General features: G+C 46.7%; 1 protein-coding gene across 1 annotated transcript; it reads left to right on the top strand.

Annotated features, from left to right (window-relative positions):
- Nucleotides 1–1,478: 1,478 nt before the first annotated feature.
- Nucleotides 1,479–24,684, top strand: FH (fumarate hydratase). The gene is made up of 10 exons (XM_048511734.1): nucleotides 1,479–1,617; nucleotides 6,289–6,423; nucleotides 9,406–9,516; nucleotides 12,105–12,281; nucleotides 14,922–15,104; nucleotides 15,862–16,027; nucleotides 18,301–18,504; nucleotides 19,512–19,639; nucleotides 22,513–22,666; nucleotides 24,386–24,684. The coding sequence occupies exons 1-10, from the start codon at nucleotides 1,504–1,506 to the stop codon at nucleotides 24,526–24,528; spliced, it is 1,515 nt and encodes a 504-aa protein (XP_048367691.1). The 5' UTR covers nucleotides 1,479–1,503; the 3' UTR covers nucleotides 24,529–24,684.

Below are 24,684 nucleotides of genomic sequence, written 5' to 3'. Positions count from 1 at the left end.
CAGTTGCCTATGAAGAACAGAAGCTAAGTGACACCACTGGTGATTTTGTAGAGAAAGTCAGGCCAACCTTATGCTGGATGCCCTCAGTGAATAGCAGTTCCTATGAAATTGCTGTGGAGGTTTTACCTGAGACCAATTTTGACTGATGTGGGTAACATTGGTGGCTGATACCAAATATACCTGTTTCTACAACAGAGCAAAATACTGTTGCTGCTTCCTTCCTAATGAAGTATGTTTCTGATATTTACTCTGGCAAAATGGCCAGAGACAACATGTAATCTTGTAATCCAACCGTAACTCCAGCAAACTTGGTTAACCAAGCCTCTTCATTACCCCAGGGAATGTACATCTTCCACATTCCGAGGATCTACGCTGCCCAGGTGGCAGAGGTAGGGCTGCCAACCTCCAGGTGGAGTCTGGAGGTGTACCCGAATTACAACTGCTCTCCAGGGACAGAGATCAGTCCCCCTGGAAAAAATGGCTACTTTGGAGGATGGGCTTTAAAACTTGGTTCCCCTTCTGAAACGTCTATTCCCCCAGGGTCTGGGCCTCCTGCCAAATCTCTACGAATCTCCCAACCTGGGGTTGGCAAGTGCGGTAGCTGTTCCCTATTTCTGCAAAATGGCACACTTTTTGCATGGCCACCTCGTCCAGTGACGGCTGCATTTGCCTTCACAAGGCCTCCGCCCTTCCTGCCTATGAGTCCCTCTATGTAGGGTTGCCAGATCTGGGTTAGGAAACACTGGAGATCTGAGGGATGGGAGCAGAGGGTTTACAGGTGAGGGGGATACCTCCGGAGGTTGGAACACCTGCAGTCCGCCTTCCCAAGCCACCCTTTTCTCCAGTGTTGTCTTCATGGACTGGTTTCAATTTCCACCCTGTCCTCTCCTATGGAAATTAAATACAGTGGCGTAGGAGGTTAAGAGCTCGTGTATCTAATCTGGAGGAACCGGGTTTGATTCTCCGCTCTGCCGCCTGAGCTGTGGAGGCTTCTCTGGGGAATTCAGATTAGCCTGTGCACTCCCACACACGCCAGCTGGGTGACCTTGGGCTAGTCACAGCTTCTCGGAGCTCTCTCAGCCCCACCTACCTCACAGGGTGTTTGTTGTGAGGGGGGGAAGGGCAAGGAGATTGTCGGCCCCTTTGAGTCTCCTGCAGGAGAGAAAGGGGGGATATAAATCCAAACTCCTCCTCCTCCTCCTCCTTCTTCGACAAGCATATGCGTGACTTTACAACCAGGTCGCCCGAACATTGAGAGAGAGTCGAATGCTTCAGGGTTGCTCGTGCGCATGCTCCCGAGAAAACGGGACATGCACATTCTTGGGAAGAACAGCCCTAAATTGCCCGTCCCCCTTCCCCTTTTCCATTGGCCTCCCCTCCTCCGGCCCGGCCTTCCCGCCGTGCTGATTGGCCTGCTTGGCTCCTCCCCCACGGCCCTTCGCGCCATTGGCCGCGCGTGCCCCCCGCCCCCACTCGCCCCCTGCCCCCGCAGCCTCCAGCACCATGTACCGCTCGCTGCGCTCCCTGCGCCGCCTGACTTGCGCCCGCGGCGGCCGCGCGCTCCACCCGCCGCCCCTCGTCGCTCTGCCGCTCGGCCTCCCTCAGCAACGGACGATGGTGAGCGCGCGCGGCCGAGCGGAGGGGCGGGGGTGGGGGGAGGTTGGAACTCCGAGGGTGACCTTTAACGGCTGCAACGGCCGCTGCTGCGCGGCCCCGGCGCCTGACAGGGCGCGCGCACGTGCTTTCTCACCCCCTTTGGGTCAAATGTGCCCGCAGCCCCTGGGCAGGGCAGCTCTACAAGGCAGGGCAGTTGTTGCCAGTTAGAGGTTAGACGCTCCTGTGGCTGCCAGGAAGGTCCCGTCTCTGGATCTGTTAGTGGATCCCTCAGGAGCCTGAGGGGAGCCCTGCTGGATTAGACCACGGAGGGACCATCTAGTCCACAGGTGTCAAAGTCGCGGCCCTCCAGATGTTATGGACTACAGTTCCCATCATCCCCTGCCAGCATAATGCTGGCAGGGGATGATGGGAACTGTAGTCCATAACATCTGGAGGGCCGCGAGTTTGACACCTGTGATCTAGTCCCTCATCCTGGTCTCGCGCAGCGCTCAGCCGGTTCCTCTGGGGCAGGGGTAGGGAACCTGCGGCTCTCCAGATGTTCAGGAACTACAATTCCCATCAGCCTCTGTCAGCATGGCCAATTGGCTGCCAGGTAGGGGCTGATGGGAATTGTAGTTCCTGAACATCTGGAGAGCCGCAGGTTCCCTACCCCTGCTCTGGGGGTCCAACAGCAGGCCACAGTGGCGGTGGTCTCCCCCTCATGTTGTCTGCTGGGAGATCGAATGCCCTTGAATATTCGGAGATAGACTGCCCTTGAATGTGGAGGTTCCCTTCAGTCCCCATGGTTCACAACCATTGATAGACCTCTCCCTCCACCACTGTGTTTTGGCTAAGAGTGACGGACTCTAATCTGGAGAACGGGGTTTGAACCTCATTCCTTCACATGAGCAGCAGACCCGTATCTGGTGAACCAGATTTGTTTCCCCACAGCCTGCTGGATGACCTTGGACCAGTCACAGTTCTCTCAGAACATTTTCAGCCCCATCCACCCCACAAGGTGTCTGTTGTGGGGAGAGGAAGAAAATGGACTGTCGAAGGCTTTCACAGCCGGAATCACTGGGGTGTTGTGTGGTTTCCGGGCTGTATGGCCATGTTCCAGTAGTATTATTGTTACAATGGAGTAACGAATTAAAATAAAGAAGCTCAAAGAAGCTCAAGCCGATACAGAATAAAATAAGAGATTTTTATTCAGCCAACTGCGGGCAAAGACAAGAAGTCAGGGGAGCCACCTTTCAAACGGCGATGTGTTCTTACTTTTATAGTATTAATGACAAGCTACATTAAAATGGCAGCAAAGAATACACCCCAAAATGCCAACATCATCAATCAATCATACAAAAGGTGGAGATTTTTCACTTTTTGACGTTATGTGAACCAAGAACCCTTGTTTTCTCTTATCATTAATGTTTCTAGTTGTCATATTTCTCAGACAAAGAGCCTAAGCTTTCCCATAGGCCTTTCTATTGTCTCAGAAAAGAGAGCAACTTTTTAAGGTATCTTTTGGGTACAGCAGGATCTCAGAAACAGTTTAGTTTGCACATTTTGCATAATTATGAACAAAGGGGCATTTTTGGAGTTATTATGCTAAGCTAGCAATAGAAAAGAATAGGTTTAAGGCCTGCATGTTTTCTTTGGTCAAGTCAGCTGCATTATGGTTGCCATCTCTCCATTATAGGAAAAATAATGGAGGGAAAGAGGAAATAGTCTTTTTGTTAAATCCAAAACCCTTTTATCTGTCTCTTTCTGACTTTCTTCCACTTGCTCTGACTTTCTACTACTTGCTCTGACTTTCTACTACTTCTGCGCCTACACTATCTCCTCACATTTCATCTGTATCTGTGGTTGGCATCTTCAGAGGATCAGGTTCAGCTTGAATTGGAGCCGCATTCCTGTTGCAGCATAGCCTAGTGGTTAAGAGCAGGTGGATTCTAATCTGGAGAACCAGGTTTGATTTCCAGCTCCTCCGCATGAGCAGTGGAGTCTAATCTGGTAAACTGGATTTGTCTCCCTGCTCCTCCACATGACACCTTCTGGGTGACTTTGGGCCAGTCACAGTTCTCTCAGAACTCTCTCAGCCCCACCTACCTCACAAGGGGTATGTTGTGGGGAGAGGAAAGGTAAGTAGTTTGTAAGCCACTTTGAGGTGCCTTAAAAGGTACAGAAAAGCAGGGGATGAAGCTAACTGTAATCCGTGTTTAAAGCCGTCTATGCCTGTGGCCGCCGCTACAGCAAGTTCTGCATTTTAGTCACTTGTTACATAAAAAAGCATTTTGTCCTATCTGTCCTAAATCTGGTTCCCTGCAACTTCACTGGATGCCCCTGTGGGGGTAAAGTGTCCACAAGTTGCAGCTGATTTATGGCAGTCATTCAAGGGGCTTTCAAGGCCAGAGACTGACAGGAGTGGTTTGCCATTGCCTGCCTCTGCACAGCAACCCTGGACTTCCTTGGTGGTCTCCCATCCTGAGTCCTAACCAGGTGCAATCCTGCTGAGCTTCCATGATCTGAGTAGATCAGATCAGGGCAGAGTCAAACATAGGTGTATTTTGCCACTGTCTGCCCTTGGACTCCTGTGGTGCCTCCCATCCAAGCACTAACCATGGCTGACCCTGCCTAGCTGTTGGCCTGGGCCAGCCATGTCAGGCAGGGGAGTAACTAGCCAGGGCCAGCCTTCCAGAGCTTCCAAGCTCTGAGGAATTTGGACTAGGTTATAGTTCACAGAACTGATCACATTGGGTGATTGGAGAGGAAGGCATTTCCCCTGTTTGGGTTTATTTCTGGTGTTCTTTAAATGAGAGAGAAAAAATAGAGACAATACGAGAGACTCATCAGGCCAAGGCTACAAGCCACTTTTCTTGCCTATCAGTTCTCCGTGTGATTGCCTCCAACCCAACATTTGCCTTTTTGTTTTGCTTTGAACAATATTCATCAACATATTTTGGCTTGGCGTATTGCAAGGTATGCATTTTTAATATCCAGCGCTGTGAGCTTCTATTCTTAGGTTTTGTATGTATTAAAATCATCAGCATTTACTGAAGCAGAAGAATCCTGCAAAAATGAAGCCGAAATACTTGAATGTTGAGCTAGCACTCCATCAAATAATGCTTACTATCTGTTGTGACCCTCATGTTGTGGTGTAATGGCCAAAGTTAATAGTTAAGAGGCAGTGGCGCAAGAATGATTGAGTCACTCTGAACTGTGTCTTGGGCAATAGAGGGCACAGAGCCAGTCTTAGCTATCCGGTGCTCTCTGAGGTGAAGAATAGAAAACTATAGTTATAATCACCTCTCTAGATATGTGATCTATTCATGTAAAGCTTTGTGCTAGCAAATAGAAGCATTTTATACAATCAGTGATCCTATATCTTTGATGGCGAACCTATGGCACGCGTGCCCAAGGCGGCACTCAGAGCCCACTCTGTGGGCACACATGCCGTCATCTCCCCCTCCCCCTTCAAATCTGACACCAGAAACAGACTAACAGATGACCTGAGTGCTACATGTGTTGCTCTCAAACTTACAAAGCATGAGCCAAGGTTAGACAAATTATCAGCATTCATACAACAGCAAAAATCACATTAATTGTTCAAAAGCATGCCAAATGCAAACTTTTACCTTTCAATAAAACGTTGTTTGTATCATTGAAAGCTCGGTTATTGTATTTTTCTTTTAAGACAAAAGATGTTAATGTATGAGTTATTTTTTTCTAAACTAAAACCTCAGTATTCAGGTTAAATTGCCATGTTGGCACTTTGCGATAAATTAGTGAGTTTTGGGTTGCAGTTTGGGCACTCGATCTCTGAAAGGTTCACCATCACTGTCCTATATGCCAATTTGTAATTGTTCACCTCTCCTATTTCTAAATGGCACTTGCCATTTGTGAGTTGGCTCCACTCTCTGTTTCTATGTGGTCAAGCAAGATATGAAGAAGAAACTCTTGTGTGGGGTCGGTTTTAGGAATATTCATGGGCTTGTTGGTTATCACTGAGCAAGTTTTGTATCTATCGTTTCACATTGTCAGTTTGGAGATTCCTTCTTTTTTTTCTTCCTGTAAAGTAAAACATTCTTCTTGTTGGCCAGTTTAAAAAAAGTAGAACATAAATAATGTGCTACTTCATAATTTAGCTTTCCTGTGCCCTAATGGTGCAGTGGCCATGATATTCCACCCCCATCCCCACCCCGAAACCCGACCACCTAGTCTCATGGAATTAATTTTATATTGGAGTGTGTGTGTGTGTGTCCTGATTTCTAGCAATATAAGCATCGTTTTGTGGGTTCTCCCATTGTTAGTTGATCCATAGTGTGTGACTTCCACTTTAAATTCACATACCTCAGCTATGGGATAACTTTAAAATAATTCATTTATTTACCTTATTTACATCTAGCCTTTTTCCTGAATGGGGACCCAGTGCAGCTTACATCATTCCCCTCTAGATCATTTTATCCTCACAACAACCCTGTGAGGTAAGTTAGGCTGAGTGTGCCTCCATGGCAGAGTGGGGATTTGAACCTAGGTTTCCCAGTCTGTCACTTTAACTGCTATGTCGCACTGTCTCTTATATAAGAAAAATGTGGTAGGAATTGCTAGCATTTATCTTCGAGTCTCTGGTGATTCCTTTCTGACTTATTGGAAAAAATGCCTCCATTCTTAACTGTGATTTTGTTTTCTCTTCAGGCCAGTCCGGGCTCTTTTAGAATAGAACGGGATACCTTTGGAGAACTGCAAGTTCCAAATGACAAATATTATGGTGCCCAAACCGTGAGGTCCACAATGAACTTTAAGATTGGCGGGGTGACAGAACGAATGCCTGTAAGTAATTTCGACTTGAAGAGATAGGGGCTGGGGTAAAGAGATCAGGGGTTACAGATCGTTGTATTGTTGAAGACTTTTGTGGCAGGCATCAGCTGACTGTTGTGGGTTTTCCGGCTGTGGGGCTGTGGTCTGGTAGTTTTAGCTCCTAATGTTTCGCCCACATCCGTGGCTGTCTTCTTCAGAGGCGTGTCACAGTAAGATGTGTCTGAAGGCACAAATGCGGCTGAAATGTTAGGCACAAAAATCACCAGACCATGGAAACCACCAGACAGCCTGGAAAACCCACAACTGCCAGTTATTACTGATCATGTTTTTCCCTGTTTCTAGCTGCTTCCGTGAAATGAATTCTGGGAGTGTTGAAGTGTTTGTTTGAACATAGGTTAAGACCAGTCAAAATAACAGCGTGTCTAGGAATGGGGCTACCTCCCATTGCTCTACAGCAGTCTAAGTATTATAATGGCACGCGGGTTACTATCCGCCCGGGCTGATGAGACCCTGACTGGTCTCTACCTTGCTGGGGAGTCGAGATGCCTTGGATTCCGCAGAAGCCGGGTTGCCTTGGCTGCCGGCTTCATGGGCTTTCAACAGTCACTTGTTTTAGTTGGGAAAGGATGAAAGCCCCCCAAGAGAAGCTCTGCTGTCTTGGCTGGTTGGCTTCATGGGCTTTCAAAAGTACCGGGCCTCCAAGTCTTTTGGCCCGGCCCTCCCCAATATTTTCTGTTTCTTATGCGGCCCCATGGAAAAAATAATTGCCCACCTCTGCTCTACAGGCTTCCTCACCTCCCCTTCCTTACCCAGATGGTTGCCCCAGGAGCACAGAATGTTCTGCAACTGGCATCCCCACCCCTGAACTAACCAGCTATAACCAGAGCCAGAAGAAGCTGCAGGGAGCCGGCTGGATTACGTGGGCAGTAGAATCAGGCCTCAGCTGTTCCGCTGAGAAGGGTGGGACCGGCACAGCCCCAACCCAGCTGCAGTCAACAGGCCTCAGCATTTCCACAGAGTGGGGTGGGGTCAATACAACCAAGAACAGGCTGCAGTCAGGGAGGAGGGCCTGGAGCCCTGAGGAGCCAGTCCCGAGCCAGCAGGGCTTGACAGACAGCCTGCCAATCACTAGTAGACTGGAATAGGGAGCCCCAAGGAGGGAGGAACCCTTTTTGGAGGGATGAAAGGAATACAGGGGGGGAAGGAAAGAGACAGTTGAGAAGGGGGCAAGAGTGCTGTAAACTGCTTGCTATTAAAGTGTGCCTGCTAGAATCGATTGACCTCTGTGTGCTTCTGTGCTGTATGGGTAGTTCACCAGGGTGTTGGCCTACTGCCCTGTAAGGATGGTGGAAACAGGAGATGCTCACAATGAATGAGGGTAGGAACATGTGTTCCTTGGGCTTGTTCAGCCCCTTTAAGAATCAGCATCCTGGATCCATGCTCCCTGACTTTGGATTGCTCTGTCTGTACTGTTCTGTTGTTATCCATGATTGTTTTCACCTTTGTTAAAAGGAACTTAACCGCTGAACATGTTTTCTATCCTACTGTGCAGAAATATTTTCCCTAAATTATCTGTTTGAACTAACTGGAGTCCAACAGACTGGAGTCCAACAGAGAGCAGCAGTGGCGTAGGAGGTTAAGAGCTCGTGTATCTAATCTGGAGGAACTGGGTTTGATTCCCAGCTCTGCCGCCTGAGCTGTGGAGGCTTATCTGGGGAATTCAGATTAGCCTGTACACTCCCACACACGCCAGCTGGGTGACCTTGGGCTAGTCACAGCTTCTCGGAGCTCTCTCAGCCCCACCTACCTCACAGGGTGTTTGTTGTGAGGGGGGAAGGGCAAGGAGATTGTAAGCCCCTTTGAGTCTCCTGCAGGAGAGAAAGGGGGGGATATAAATCCAAACTCAACTCAAACTCAACAGTGATTTAAAAACAAACATAATTTATTTCAGCATATGTTTGCATGAGCTGGCTCATTGGATGCATAGGAATTTAAATCCTTCAGGCTTAGTTCATGTAGACAAGAATAAACAGGGCTGGATGAGGTGGTGCGGGCAAGAGCAAGTCCTCCTCATTAACGGAGGGCCTGTGGCTTGCTGACCCCAAGCAAGCACTGAAGACTGTCAGGAGTGATTCTGCCCAGAGGGAGGAAGAGAAATGTGCATCACACTTGCCCTGTTATGTTGCAGTGCCTTGTGCAGAGGGTTGGGTGTGGAGGAGAACCCCGTCCTACGCATACTTTTGCCAGGGGTTCTAGACAGTGGTGGGATCCAAAAATTTTAGTAACAGGTTCCCATGGTGGTGGGATTCAAACTGTGGCGTAGTGCCAATGGGCCAATGGGCATTCTAGGGGCTGGGCATTTCCTGGGCATGGGCTGTGGCAGTGATGTGCAGCCACTGGCGCCGGTTCCTTAAGGAAACGAATGCACGTAGGCGCAGGCTGCCACGCACGCCGGTGTACCTCCTGCTAGACTGCTTCTAGTTCTGTGTGCTACTGCTGAGAGGAGGAGCTTAACTAAGGCAAAAATCACGTGGCAAAATCACCAATTAGTAACCCCCTCTCGGCACACACAAATAATTAGTAACTTACTCTCGGGAACCTGTGAGAACCTGCTGGATCCCACCTCTGGTTCTAGACCTTGCAAAAATCCTAGTTTGATTCTTCATGCATCTGTGAGACTGTTAATTGAGTTGGAATTATCAGGAAGTTAGGATTTTACCTGCATTCTTTCTTTTTTTTGTTGAACGAATACATTTGTAACCCAATTGTGACTTCCGTAATAGTTTAATGTGAAATTGCTTTCACAGTGTAGATGTTTGCAGTTGGACTTCAACCTATTAAAGTAGCCAATGGGAGGGAAGCTAGTGATGGACGTGGTTTATCGCCTATTTCATGTGGCTGGATGAAGGTTTTCTCCAGAGACTTCCTATCGTTGATGTGTAGATTACATGGTTTTTATTTTATTTAGAATTGTCTTTTCTTTTAAATGTTTAGGTCCAAGTAATAAGAGCTTTTGGCATCTTGAAACGAGCAGCGGCTGAAGTGAATCAGGATTACGGCCTTGATCCAAAGATTGCCAATGCCATTATGAAGGCGGCAGATGAGGTATGGGTTAAGTGTGTGTGTCAAGCACCTAACCTGGCTCTCGTTTGAACTTAGCAAACTTTTGTAGGAATCCTGGACAAAACATATGTAGCATCAATCTTTGGGATCTCTATGTTTAGTTGCTTATTGATGTATAACAATTGCTTATATCCTAAGAAGGTTAAATGTCTAAAAGGGGCTACTGTTTTTGTCATAAGAGATGCAGCTTGTGCTGTATCGGTAACACAGGCCACACAGAAAAGGAGTATAATAGGCTTTCGTCTGTTGCAGCTCTATGATTTCCAGCAGATGGAAAGATGGTGTTGGTGGAAAGGGCTGTCATATCACAGCTGACTCATTGGAGACCCTGTTGGGATTTCAAGGCAAGATGCTTTCAGAGGTGGTTTACCATTGCCTGTCTCCGGGGGCATACCTCTCAGGAGGAAATATGGGGTCATGTATCCCCAGGTGGAGGCCAGACCCCTGCTCTGCCACCAAAGCTCCCTGCCAGACCTTGGGCCAGTCAGACGCACTTGTGGCCTCACCTGCCTTACAGGGTCATTGTGAGGATAAAATAGAGGTGAATGTGAGAAGGTGGGAGAGGCTGCACATGGGGCGGGGGGGAGGGCGGAAAACTCAGTTTTTGCCCTGGGCTCCATTTTTTGTTGATATGCCACTGCCTGTCTCCACGTGGGCTGAGAGAACTATGAATGGCCTAAGGCAGTGATGGCGAACCTTTTCGAGACCGAGTGCCCAAATTGCAACCCAAAACCCACTTATTTATCACAAAGTGCCAACACGGCAATTTAACCTGAATACTGAGGTTTTAGTTTAGGAAAAACGGTTGGCTCTGAGACATGCGTTACTCGGGAGTAAGCTAGTGAAAGTCGGTGGTTTTGTTTTGAAGCAAATCATGCTAACTCTTCCAATGGGTGAATTCATCACTCCCAGGAGGGTTTGCTCAGAAGCAAGCCCCATTGCCAGCAACCGAGCTTACTCCCAGGTAAAGGATCACGCTTTAGTTCTTCGCATGGTGCAACCAGTGGGCTTGGGGTGCTAATCTCTTAACAGGGTTACGTACACTGCTTCCCCTTAACTAGGACTTAGGTTTAATGCTAATAATCGAGCCCAGTGGCCCAGGCCAGCCTAGATGTGTGGGGGGGGGGCACTCTGCACGTGCCCGCAGAGAGGGCTCTGCCACCTCTGGCACCCATGCCATAGGTTCACCATCACTGGCCTAAGGTCACCCAAGAGGATCCATGTGATGGAACAGGGAATCATACCCATTTCTCCATGTTAGAGTCTCTTAGTCTTAACTGCTACATCATGGTGCTTTTTACATTAACAGATACTGTAGATATTTGTCCATATTATCATAGTCAGTGATGTGAAATCTCTCAATTTCTTCTGCAAAGCACTGTCGGGGGAGGGTGCAGGGAAAAATTGATGCAAAGAAAATGTAAATTGTTAAAACTCTTTTTGACGAGTCCTTCATTTGCACAAACATTTGTCAAATGTAAAGCAACTAGATCTGTAAGTACTCAGCCTGGCTTCTCTAGATTGGTCATCATACTTATTATGAGAAGATACAAAAGTCAGTGTGTGAAAGGGTCTGTTACCCCAGTCAATAACATGTCTCAATAATGGTTCAAGAGCTTTATTAGAACTGTGTCAGCCGAACGGCCGGATAGCCAAAACTGGGGTTTGGCTCTCTGGCCCCTGGTATATACCTGAAGGTTACAGTTTGACTTACCCAGTATCCCCCCACCCTCGCATTCCCATAGTATCAGCTTGTGAAAGGACAGTGAGAAAGAGACATTGTTTTTGGGACAGGTAGTTACTTCCTCAATAAGGCAACTAAGGAGAAACAGTTTAAGTACTATTGGAGCAGCAGTGGTGTAGGAGGTTAAGAGTTCGTGTATCTAATCCGGAGGAACCGGGTTTGATTCTCAGCTCTGCCACCTGAGCTGTGGAGGCTTATCTGGGGAATTCAGATTAGCCTGTACACTCCCACACACGCCAGCTGGGTGACCTTGGGCTAGTCACAGCTTCTCGGCGCTCTCTCAGCCCCACCTACCTCACAGGGTGTTTGTTGTGAGGGGGGAAGGGCAAGGAGATTGTAAGCCCCTTTGAGTCTCCTGCAGGAGAGAAAGGGGGGATATAAATCCAAACTCCTCCTCCTCCCTCCTCCTCCTCCTCCTCCTCCTCCTCCTCCTTATTCTTCTATTGCTAGTTACCGGCAAGCTAGGGAAAGAGGCCCCATGGCCTTGGGCGATGATAATAGCCGGGCCATCTGCATCCAGGCTGCCTAGGTGCGAACTGCCAGGCCAAGTATGGCGCAGGCCTGACAGCATGCAAGCCTTACATTATTTCAGTAACTGTTCCACCTTCAGTAAGGTGGAACTTAGTGGGAGAGTTTGTCACAGAATGAATGTCGCAAACATATTCTGTAATCACCTCTGGTGTGGATTTCAATGTAATTGGAGCCATTGGTGAAATTAAAAGTTGTGAAATCTGGGGTTCAGTTTTATGGTTTAATGACTGTAGCTCAGCAATGTAGTGGTTGTATTGTGAAATGTAAGTCGCAATAATATGCGTGTATTTTGCAGGTAGCGGAAGGTAAATTAAACGATAATTTTCCTTTGGTGGTGTGGCAGACTGGATCAGGAACTCAGACCAACATGAATGTCAATGAAGTCATCAGCAACAGAGCCATTGAAATACTGGGAGGCAAACTGGGAAGCAAGGATCCGGTGCATCCAAACGATCATGTTAATAAAAGCCAGGTCGCCATGCAGTTTTCTAGACATTTCTGCTATGCTTACGTTAGACTTGGTCTGTAAGAGTTCAGAATAGTCATCAGATTGATGTTGTTTGGCTAGGTTTTTAGTATGTGCTCAAATCCTGCATTTTTGATATGAAAAAATGAACCAGCAATGTTTTGTAAGAAGGGAAATAAGAATGCTGAGGAAAAGTGAATAAAGTAGCCCCCAGGGTCAGCAGAGCTGAGGGAAGAGCAGTGGGCTCAGATGAAGAAGGAGACTCAATCCAATCAAAGCAGATAGAAGAGAAGTATGAACACGCAGGTGGTTGGAAGCACATGGAACGCGATAGGGGGAAAAAATCCCACAACATGATAGTGCAGTGATGGCGAACCTTTTTGAGACCGAGTGCCCAAATTGCAACCCAACCCCCACTTATTTATCGCAAAGGGCCAACATGGCAATTTAACCTGAATGCTGAGGTTTTAGTTTAGAAAAAAAACGGTTGGCTCCCTCTTCCTCCGCCCCACCCGCTCGAGCAGGGGCCAGCCTGCTCTAGCCTCCAGCAAGTCCCGTGCACACTACTCTGTGCCACTCTAGCATCTCTGCCTCCTCTGTGCCCCCCCCCCCTCGGGCAGCAGCCCCCGGAGCACAGGCACCAGGCCTGCCAGCCGACTCCTCCCTGCTCTCTGTGGTGTGTGCACGTCGTGCTCAGTGGCCCAGGCCAGCCTAGATGTGTGAGTGTGTGTGTGTGTGTGGGGGGGTGATTTTCCATCCCCCACATGACGAACTCTGTGCGCGTGCCCTCAGAGAGGGCTCCGAGTGCCACCTCTGGCACCCATGCCGTAGGTTCGCCATCACTGTGATAATGGATTCCAGGTTGGGAATACCCAATTCCACAGGTGACCAAACAGTTAAAGCAGCATTGTTTTTTTGACCTCTTCCAACAGTTGGGGACTTGGCTCCAGCTTGGGCACTGAGCAGCAAGATCTAGTAAAAATAGTTATTAAAGAAATTGCAAAACAATCATGGTTATTTCAGTATTTTGAGGTAGAGGCACCAAATTTTGAGCATAGCTGCAGGTGCCTCTTCATACAAGAGCCATCAAGTTTGGTTAAGTCTGGGTCAGGAGGTGCAATTTTATGGGCTCCCAAATGCTCCTTCATTGTTTCTAATGGAGAACGGATCTGGGAGCCTATAGCAGTGGTGGCGAACCTATGGCACGGGTGCCAGAGGTGGCACTCAGAGCCCTTTCTGTGGGCACACGTGCACAGAGTTCGTCATTGGGGGGAGCGGAAAATCACACACCCCCATACACACATCTAGGCTGGCCTGGGCATGATCCTTTACCTGGGAGTAAGCTCGGTTGCTGGCAATGGGGCTTGCTTCTGAGTAAACCCTCCTAGGGTCGTGATTCACCCATTCGAAGCATTGCACAGTTGCTTCACCAAGCTTACTCCCGAGTAACATGCACCTCGGAGCCAACCGTTTTTTCTAAACTAAAACCTCAGTATTCAGGTTGAATTGCCGTGTCGGCACTTTGCGATAAATAAGTGGGTTTTGGGTTGCAATTTGGGCACTCGGTCTCGAAAAGGTTCGCCATCACTGGCCTATAGAATTGGACCCCTGACCCAAGCTTCATGGAACTTGGTGGTTCTTGTAAGGAGAGTCAGTGTAGCTATGCTGCAAATTTGGTGCCTCTACATTAAAAAGCTGCCCTCCTGAGATCCCTGCAAAAATTTCCTATGTGGTTTAATGGCCAGGAAAAGTTTTATATATTTGGGGGAAAAAATCAGGGGGAAAACACACTGCTATGGAGATTTGGCTTTTTTTGGATATTAAACCCAAATCTGAAAAATACAAAAAAAAAATGTAGGGCACATTCATAATAGATTTTTTCCTGTCCAAGAATCTTATCCGTGAAATTCCTCTCCTAAGTGGAACTTGGTCTTTCAGGTTTTAAAGGCATGGATAAAAACTTTACTCCTCAGCTTTTTGGTTGAATAGATGTTTCTTTTGAACTTTTTCATTTTGTTAGTGGTTTGTTTTGATGACTATATTATATGGGTTGGCAAGTTTTAGGGGATTTTACGTATTGCTTTATTTATGTAAGCTGCCTTAGAAACTTTGGCCAAAAGAGATGTAGATATCAATATTTTAAATCATTATTTTTATTGTAGTGAATGGTCACTGTTTTTTATATTGTCAAATACTTTCACGGCCTTATTCAACTGGTTGTTGTGGGTTTTTTGGGTTGTTTGGCTGTGGTGTGGTAGATCTTTTCCCTAACATTTCGCCTGCATCTGTGGCTGGCATCTTCAGAGGTGTATCACAGAGGGAAGTGTTTAACCTCTGAAGATGCCAGCCACAGATGCAGGTGAAATGTTAGGAACAAGATCTACCAGACCACGGCCACACAGCCCAGAAAACCCACAACAACCAGTCACTGTTTTTGTTTATGCCATTTTATGGATTTTCAGTTCTATTCTTTACAATTTGTGTATACTTAATACTGAAAAATTTGCCAGCCAAGGCTAGCGACTTCATGTATATGATAAAGTGGACCTTAGGTCTCTGAATTGTTTGCTACAATGTGTTTATTACTCTTTAGGGTACCACAATATTTTCTGTATAATCAGTTATGTTGTTTTTGGTTTCAAACAGAGCTCAAATGACACATTTCCAACAGCAATGCATATTGCTGCTGCCCAGGAAGTTCACGAAGTGCTGTTACCAGGACTACAAAAGCTTCATGATGCCCTTGATGCCAAGTCAAAAGAATTTTCCAAAATTATTAAAATTGGGCGCACTCATACTCAAGATGCTGTTCCTCTGACTCTCGGGCAGGTACCAAATCACTTGATTTTGAACCTTGGATTAAAATGTTACCAGATTGTTTACATTATTGATTGATTGATTGATTGATTGATTGATTGATTGATTGATTGATTGATTGATTGATTGATTGATTGATTGATTGATTGATTGATTGATTGAACTTATATACCGCCCTCCCCCGGAGGGCTCAGGGCGGTGAACAACAAAACAAAATAGAGCACATAACCAAAAACTAAAATCCGGTAAATATTAATTAAATTGGCTCTATATAAATAAAATACCCCACCCCATTAAAACGCAGCATACTAAAATCAACATAGTAGATGGCTCCTACTATGAATCCCCTAAAAACCAGAAGGAGGGGGGGAGCAGCAGGATCCACTGATGTAACAGATGTTGCAGATGTTACAGGGGGCCATCAGCGGCCGGCCTCCCCAAAGGCCCGGCGGAACAGCTCAGTCTTACAGGCCCTGCGGAACTCGCTAAGATCCCGCAGGGCCCTGACAGCTGGAGGGAGAGCGTTCCACCAGGCCGGGGCCAGAGCCTAGCCGCATCACTGAGGGGCCAGGGATCACCAGTAAATTGGCCTCTGCCGAGCGCAGAGACCGATTCGGGACATATGGGGTAAGTTCTTAGTCCTATGACACAGGACTTGTTGAAAATTATTGTATGGGAACTCCACTGACATACAATGTAGTGAATGAGAAATGTAACTTGGCTTGCAATATCATCGTATTTATGTCCCTGATTTTTCTGCTCTTTCCAGGAATTTAGTGCTTATGTGCAGCAAGTCAAGAACGGCATCCTTAGGATTAAATCAGCCATGCCAAGGGTTTATGAGCTGGCAGCTGGTGGCACTGCGGTTGGCACAGGCCTAAACACAAGAATTGGTTTTGCTGAGAAAGTGGCTGCTAAGGTGGCTGCGCTCACAGGTAAGAAGCAGAGTGAAGGAACCTCTCCAGTTGATTCTCATCTGTGTTCACCCATTGATTAGATACAAGAATCATAGAATCACTGAGTTGGAAGAGACCCCAAGGGCCATCAAGTCCAACCCCCTGCAATGCAGGAAAACACAGTCAAAGCACTCCTGTCAGATGACCATCCAGCCTCTCTTTAAAAACCTCCAAAGAAGGAGACTCCACCACACTTCAAGGTCGTGCATTCCACTGTCTAACAGTCCTGACAATCAGGAAGTTTTTCCTGATGTTTAGGTGGAATTTCTTTTCCTTCACCTTGAATCAGTGGTGGGATCCAAACGTTTTAGTAACAGGTTCCCATGGTGGTGGGATTCAAACAGTGGCGTTACGCCAGTGGGGTGGGGCACGATGGGGGCATGGCCGGGCATTCCGGGGGTGGGGCATTAATAATTTCTCTGTTACTGTAAAAAACTCTTACTGTAAAAAAAAGTTCCTAATTTCCAGCTGGTATCTTTCTGTCCATAATTTAAACTCATTATAGCAAGTCCTATCATCTACTGCCAACAGAAACTACTTCTCCTTTAATTGACTGCCTGTCAAATACTTAATACTTTCAAAATATTTAATTTTGTTTCTAGAAATCAAAAGAAATATACTTTCCTTAAACAAGGAACTTTACCATATTTCTAAAACATGTTTTTAAAACAGTCCCAACAGGGAGAATTATCCCGTTTTCTACCTTCGCTAACCAGCCACATAGGAAACAACAGGACTTTATGATTTTTGGACCTAATGGAATTTCTAACGGAAAAGTGGACCCAATTAGTAACCCCCTCTCGGCACACACAAATAATTAATAACCCACTTTCAGGAACTGGTGAGAACCTGCTGGATCCCACCTCTGCCTTGAACCCATGACTCCTGGTCCTAGTCTCTGGAGCAGCAGAAAACAAGCTTGCTCCCTCACGAACATGACATCCCTTCAAATATCTAAACATGGCCATCATGTCACGTCTTAACCTTCTCTTCACCAAACTAAACATACCCTGCTCCCTAAGTCTTCCCTCATTGGATTCCAGACCTTTTACTGCCTCGTAAGAGTCAGTATGATTAGGTACAGTCTAAAATTTAAATGAACACGTGGCTTCATTTTTAAGTTCTGAGGTGTACAGTAGGCATAATGAGAAGTCAGAGGGAATGTAGAACAGAAGAGCAGCAGGAGAAGCTGCCAGGTAATCAGTGGTTTGAAGAAAGGACTTCAGTCCAAACAATCACCCCTCCCGCCCTCTTTCTCTTACACCATTGTACCAACACCTCCATGTGGTGTTATATATTCTAATGGTGGAAGGTCAGGCTGGAAAAGAAGCTAAAGAGAAGCTAAAATGATGTCCTGCCTTCAGGAATCTCTGCCATTTAACTTCCAAGCACTGAGTTTGAGCTAGGATGAAAGATCAGTCCCTTCCTCAGCATGTCCGGAGCTCTTGGGATGGCCAATGAGAAAGGACTGCCAACTCCTGCAGAGTGAAGAACCAGGGGCATCTTGGCCAATATGATCACCTGAGCCCCTCCAGCTCTCTGATCATTTTAAGTGGCTTGGAAATGGCTGGTGTGGGTGGGAAAGTGTCTGTGCCCCCCCCCCCCCCCCATGGTCAGAGTGTCTGTCATTTCCACCTTCCTAGATGGATCTGACTCAAGGCATTAGTATGCTGTTTCCTTTTCCTTCTCCTGATAAATTTGATGCTCAGTCTCAGAAGCTGAGCAGGATCAGCTGTGGTTAGTACTTGGGTGGGAGGTTGCCCAGAAAGTCCAGGATCGGCATACAGAAGGCAGCAATGGCAAGCCACCTTTGTTCATCTCTTACCTTGAAAATCCTACTGCTTTGCCATAGGTTGGCTGAGACTTGAGGCCATTTTACTCCCACACCATTTTACTTCCCCACCCCCCACAATTTTCAAACTTCCACCTGTCAGGAACTCAGTTTTCCAGCCTGACAATCAGAAGCAAGCCAAGAACTTTTCAGTTTCAACCTCTTCCTCCCAAGTTCATTCTGCCCCCTGTCTACTCCTCCCCTCCTTGTTCTTTTTAACTTGACTGTTTGGCAGTAAACGATGGCTCCTTGTGCCATTGCCCCCTTATGTCACTCATAGCCATGGGCCTGTTGGGATGGGTGAGTCTTGGCCGCAAACCACTTGGGAGTCATTCTGGCTGAACAATGGAGTATAAATACTAAAAAGTATACAGCTAGGAACAGATTTATTGATTTGTTGCAATGTGTTTTTCCCTCTTAGGGCTGCCTTTTGTTTCTGCTCCAAACAAATTTGAAGCACTTGCCAGTCACGATGCTCTAGTGGAGCTGAGTGGGGCGATGAACACAGTGGCTTGCAGCGTGATGAAGATAGCCAATGACATCCGTTTCCTGGCTTCTGGACCACGCTGCGGTCTTGGGGAGCTCATCTTGCCTGAAAATGAACCTGGAAGCAGCATTATGCCAGGTAAAACAGTATTATGCCAGGCCCTGCTTATTTGAGGGACCGTCTCTCCCTATACTGCCCTTCTAGGCACTTCCTCTGGTCGGAGGCAGACCTACTGGTGATCCCTGGCCCCAAGGCGATCCGGCTGGCCTCTGCAAGGTCCAGGACTTTTACGGCTCTGGCCCCTACCTGGTGTAATCGGGAAGGGAATGGGGTGAGATTGCATCAAAATGCTGGCTGGAGCCAACCCCTTCCATAGAAATGTTGGTCCTGTACTTCTGAGTTCTCTGGACAGGATTTTTGTGGCAGTATATGAAGTAGAGGGTAAATAAAATGGTCTGAAGTAGAAGTAGAGGGTAAATAACATAGTCAATATTTTGTTGAAGACTTTCATGGCCGGAATCACTGGGGTGCTTTGTGGTTTCCGGGCTGTATGGCCGTGTTCTAGCAGCATTCTCTCCTGACGTTTCGCCTGCATCTGTGGCTGGCATCTTCAGAGGACCTGAAGATCCTCTGAAGATCCTCTGAAGATGCCAGCCACGGATTTAGACGAAACGTCAGGAGAGAATGCTGCTAGAACACGGCCATGCAGCCCGGAAACCGCACAGCACCCCATAGTCAATATTTATAGTCCTTTCAATTATGCAACATGAGCTAGAAAAGAATTAACTTTAGCAGCAGACAGTTAACACAATGTGAATAATTGCCTTACATTGCCAACATGTCAGTAAACACAGCAGCTGCCAAACTACCAGTTAGTTAACACAGAAATTACGTATGTCCTTGAGTCTGAGAGCTGAAAATTATGTTTTTGGGCTTCTTGCTTTCTTTAGAATTTTTGGGATGAAATAGACCACATACATTTGCCAGGGGACCACGTAATTATATCCAACCATTTTTCTCTATGTTTTAAAAGCAAAACCATACCTTGATGTTCATCCAAAAGACCTTTCTAGGGGAAAATAAAGAGGCAGGAAAGGAACCTTTAAAAGGAAGCGACTGATGTGAGGAATCGTTTTCTTCCGTAGGAAAAGTGAATCCAACTCAGTGTGAGGCCTTGACCATGGTGGCTGCTCAGGTGATGGGAAATAACGTCGCCGTTACAGTCGGTGGCAGCACTGGCCACTTTGAGCTGAATGTGTTCAAGCCTCTGATTGTAAGTTTGAAATTCTGATGTTATCAACTAGATGGCCTTTGGTTATTTCAGTAGGTGTTTGGCTTAAAGCAGTGATGGCGAACCTATGGCACGGGTGCCAAAGGTGGCACTCGGAGCCCTCTCTGTGGGCACACGCACACAGAGTTCATCATGTGGGGGTGGAAAATCACCCCCCTCCACATACACACACACATACATCTAAGCTGGCCTGGGCCATTGAGCATGATGTGTGCACACCGCAGTGAGAAGGAGGACTCGGCTGGCGGGCTTTGTGCCTGTGTTCCAGGAGGATTCTGCCCGAGGGGGGGGGGCGCAAAGGAGGCAGAGATGCTAGAGAGGAACAAAGTGGTGCGCGGGGGACTTGCTGGAGGCTAGAGCAGGCTGGCCCCTGCTCGAGCGGGTGGGGCGGAGGAAGAAGGAGCCAACCGTTTTTTTTTCTAAACTAAAACCTCAGCATTCAGGTTAAATTGCCGGGTTGGCACTTTGCAATAAAAAAGTGGAGTTTGGGTTGCAATTTGGGCACTCAGTCTCAAAAAGGTTCACCATCACTGGCTTAAAGAATACTGGTGATACTAGATGGTTTAATTGTTTGTTGCATTCCTAAATAAGTGTGTAAGTTAATGTGTAACTCATCTGCAGTGTTCCAACACATCTTTGCAGCAACCTGGCCACAGTCTATCTGGAGCTGAACTAAAGTTTGAACTGGAATTTGTCCACGCCCTCCTATGAATAAAAGATTCTTCTTATTGTGGCCTATTAGTTATCCGCTATTTCACTTCTGCATCACTAGCAGTTTTGTAAAGTGCAGTATTTGGCAGGAGCACAGATCACAACTTTTATTCAAACAGAGGCTTCGAAAAGGACAGACAATATTTGGTGAAATCTCATAAGTCGGGCCAGACAGGATGCCCAGGGAGCAGGCTCTCGCTACCTTTCCATACCCTTTTTTCCTCACTGCAACTGGTAGAATAAATTACACAGTACCAAGAAGCAGGTAGCTTTTTGTGTAGAAACATCATTGGGCAATTTCAATGTGGGGGTGGTTATCCTAAGTATGGTGACAGGGAGAGATGTGGTGGAGAGTGAAGATGATTAAGAACAGGGAAGGTGAGGCTAAATAACCTGACCTCTTCTCCTTGCCTTGCCTTCTCTCTATCAGAGATATCCAGGATGCCATCACAGTCATGGGGTGCTGTTGTTGGTTGCAGCACCCAGGATTTAATCTTGGATGAGGCAAGTTAATTTGGCATTCACATCTAAAACTTGGCAACGTGACGTGAGGTGCGTGTGCGCTATTCTATCCATGCTACGCCTTCTAGGTTTCTTATTGCATCAGCGGGCTAGACCTAGTGAGCAGAGAGATGGAGTTCCTACATACAGTGTCAATGGGGTTGCCAGCAGTTTAATTTAAATCATACGCTGCTGGACTCTCAAGACAGTTTTCGAATTCTGTTGGGGTACTGTCCATTTTGATGCCTTGTAACGTCTCTGCCTTCATTAACGGAGGTGGTGTCAGGAGGCATTGAAGACTCCTAGGCCAGTGATGGCGAACCTTTTTGAGACCGTGCCCAAACTGCAACCCAAAACCCACTTATTTATCGCAAAGTGCCAACACGGCAATTTAACCTGAATGCTGAGGTTTTAGTTTAGAAAAAATGGTTGGCTCCGAGGCGTGCGTTACTCAGGAGTAAGCTTGGTGGTAGTCATTGGCTTTGCTTTGAAGCAGCCATGCAACTCTTCGAACGGTGAATCACGACCCTAGGAGGGTTTACGCAGAAGCAAGCCCCATTGCCAGCAACCGAGCTCACTCCCAGGTAAAGGATCGCACTTTAGTTCTTTGCATGGAAATCAGTGGGGTTTAACAGCGCTTAACAGGATTACCTACACTGCTTCCCCAAAACTAGGTCTTAAGTTTAATGCTAATAATCGAGCCCAGCGGCCCAGGCCAGCCAAAATGTGTGGGTGGGGGGGTGATTCCCCCCCCCACATGATGAACTCTGTTTGTGCGTGCCCACAGAGAGGGCTCTGAGTGCCACCTCTGGCACCCGTGCCATAGGTTCGCCATCACTGCCCTAGGCTGATTGTCCTAGAAAGGATCACCATTTACATGTTCCAGAATGGCTCAGGATTACATGCTTGCTGTGACAACCGTGATTTGGATCAAATCAATCTTGATTTGGCATTCTGTCCTGAACTGGAAGAAAGTGCTCTGAGAGGGGGCTTGGTATAGTTCCTTTCCATGTATCTCTAGCTTGGAGAGTTTACATATGTGGACCCAGTTCCCTTTATTTAATGATATTTCTCAGTCAGTGAGCAGCTCTGAACAGTGCCACACTAAGAGATCCTCTTCGCTGAGGAACAGTGTGATGCATAGGAGGGTGTTCTGCCCCAGAAGGGGAAAACAATCACTCAGCCGTTTTGTCCCTGAGCTTATGAAAGGGCTTCTCCAGCACCCACTCACCTCTCAAAGCAGGAGAAGGAGTGTGGGAGGGGAGCAAATCAGCAGAAAAATACTGTCAACTTCTCACTAGAACTTCAAATCATTTCATCCTCTTTATATCTCTACGTTACAAAGTTAAATAATCTTTGCTATCGACTATTAATAACTTATTAGCTATGTGCCACTTATCCTAAACATACCATTATTTCTTCTGCATTAGTGCACTAGACACATTGACAGATATTGAAAATCTTTTCTGTTTTTAATATAGTTTGCAGGATTTATTGAGGTCCCTAGCTTCTGTCACTATAGTTTCCCTTTTTACACCACACAGAAATTTCCTTTTTTTGTTCCGCAGTTAGCTAGTCTGGGGCAGTGAGCTCCCATCAGATGGTGTTCTGTTGAAATTTTAATAGCATTCTGTTTTATTCAGATTAAAAACGTGCTGCAGTCGGCCCGGCTTCTAGGAGATGCTTGTGTTTCTTTCACTGACAATTGTGTGGTTGGAATCCAAGCTGACACCGAGAGGATCAGCAAACTACTGAATGAGTCCCTGATGTTGGTGACAGCCCTGAATCCCCACATAGGTAAGTCTCTTGCAGCCTCTTTGGAATATATTTTGCAGAAAACCAGTACAGGTATCTAAAGAGTATGTTTTAATTAATTAATTAATTAATTAATTAATTAATTAATTAATTAATGGGATTTTATATCGCCCAACCCCTGGAGGGCTCTGGGCGGTGCACAACACAGATTCTACATACAATATATACAAACAAAAACCCCATTAGATTAAAATAATTTAAACTTAAATTTAAGAATTTAAAACACAGCGGTAAATTCAGTAAAAATGGCGTCAGCAATAACCCCAATTAAACCCTCCCATGGATGGGGAAACAGAACAAAAAGTGGGTCCCCTAGATGACGGGGGACTCCGAAACCGGAGGAATAGAAGGGGCACCTCGATCAGCGGCTGGGTACTCCAAAAGCCCGGTGGAACAACTCAGTCTTACAGGCCCTGCGGAATTCACCAAGATCCCTCAGGGCCCGGACAGCTGGAGGAAGAGTGTTCCACCAGGCAGGGGCCAAGACTGAAAAGGCCCTGGCCCGAGTGGAGGCCAGCCGCATCATTGAGGGGCCGGGGACCACCAGTAAAGTGGCCTCTGCTGAATGTAGAGGCCGAGTGGGGACATTTAGCAGATTTATACACACCAAGAACAAAGTGTCGTTATCTGGTCTGGAGGAGGAGATAGGGAGACTCTGGTCAAGCCCCTAGGGAGGCTGTGTGGGTCCACAGAAGATCCAGAAGGTCCCAAGTTCAATCTCTGGCATCTCCAGTTTTTTTTAAAGGAGCAGGCAGTAGGTGATGTGAAAGCCCCCTGCCCGAATTGCTGCAAGGCTGTTGCTGGAGTAGATGGTGCTGACCCTGATGGGCTGGTTGTCCGATTCAGCCCACTGCGCTCTGATGGTCTGGAAGTCTCCAAGGGCGGGAACAATAAGACGTGTCTGTCCCGTTTCTCCCCACCGAACTGGCTTTGGCGCTTGATTGGCTAAAAGGTGCACTTCAATGCAGGTTCTGAAAAATCACATGATATGGGGGGGGGGGGGGGGAATGCGCGCCAGAACCTTGATGAAGCCGCGTTTGGCACTTGAGTGGTGGGGAGTTCTGATTAAAAGTGTGATTTATCACATGAGTGTCACACAATTAATTGCCCATGGGGAATCGCCTAGTGAGTGCCCCAATAACTGATAAGTGAAGTCTATTTAAGCCATCATCCCCGCCAGCATCATTCTGGCAAGGATGATGGGAACTGTAGTCCATAACATCTGGAGGGGCTGAAGTTTGACACCCTACGGCCTTCCTCGGAAGGCACCCAACTGATAAGTGAAGTCTATTTAAACCATTTTGTCTACAACAGTTTCAGTAAGCTGCTCCATTTCAGCAGCGTCCAATTCCGCCCTCCCATCACATGCTAGAGAACTGGGCCATGCATTTGTTTCTGAATGTTGACCAGCATGATTTAATTGCCAGTAATGCAACAACAACAACAACAACAACCTTTATTAGGCATATAACCAGTAATGCATTTAATGTTGGTTCCATCAAATGTAATAAAATGGTGGAAGTGTCCAATGTAATTCTATGTCCAAGATCATATGATTGTGTCAGTTTTTCTGTAAATGAAATGCACTTGTTGTAGGCATAGAAATGTCAGTACTTAAAGAGCTTCCTGCGATTTGTCTTGCTTTCCTCAGTGACCAACGAGACAATTACATTTTTCATCTTGTGTCTGGCTTTCCCTTAGGTTATGACAAGGCGGCCAAGATTGCCAAAACAGCGCATAAAGAAGGGTTAACACTAAAAGAAGCGGCTGTCAAGCTTGGATTTCTTACAGCAGAACAATTTGATCAGTGGGTAAAGCCAGAAGATATGTTAGGACCGAAGTAATTTTAATAAAGCTCACACAAATGAAATATATATATGCAAAATGTGTTGCATGTGTCTATTACAAAACTAGGGATTTTTCAACTGTCTTGGTAGGTGTCGCGACATAATCCCTGCAGATTTGCTGGAAATACAATAAAAATATTTCATTTTTGCTTA

Source organism: Sphaerodactylus townsendi, linkage group LG11 (assembly GCF_021028975.2).
Source record: "Sphaerodactylus townsendi isolate TG3544 linkage group LG11, MPM_Stown_v2.3, whole genome shotgun sequence".
NCBI lineage: Eukaryota > Metazoa > Chordata > Lepidosauria > Squamata > Sphaerodactylidae > Sphaerodactylus > Sphaerodactylus townsendi.
This window is presented reverse-complemented; position numbering and strand designations above follow the sequence as displayed.

What these genes read in the sequence shown, in the direction of transcription:
- FH (XM_048511734.1), top strand. Translation starts at nt 1,504, where the DNA reads ATGTACCGCTCGCTGCGCTCCCTGCGCCGCCTGACTTGCGCCCGCGGC. An exon ending in ATCATGTTAATAAAAGCCAG is followed by an intron (nt 12,282 to 14,921) that starts GTCGCCATGCAG and finishes GGTTTCAAACAG; the next exon opens with AGCTCAAATGACACATTTCC. An exon ending in TTCCTCTGACTCTCGGGCAG is followed by an intron (nt 15,105 to 15,861) that starts GTACCAAATCAC and finishes TGCTCTTTCCAG; the next exon opens with GAATTTAGTGCTTATGTGCA.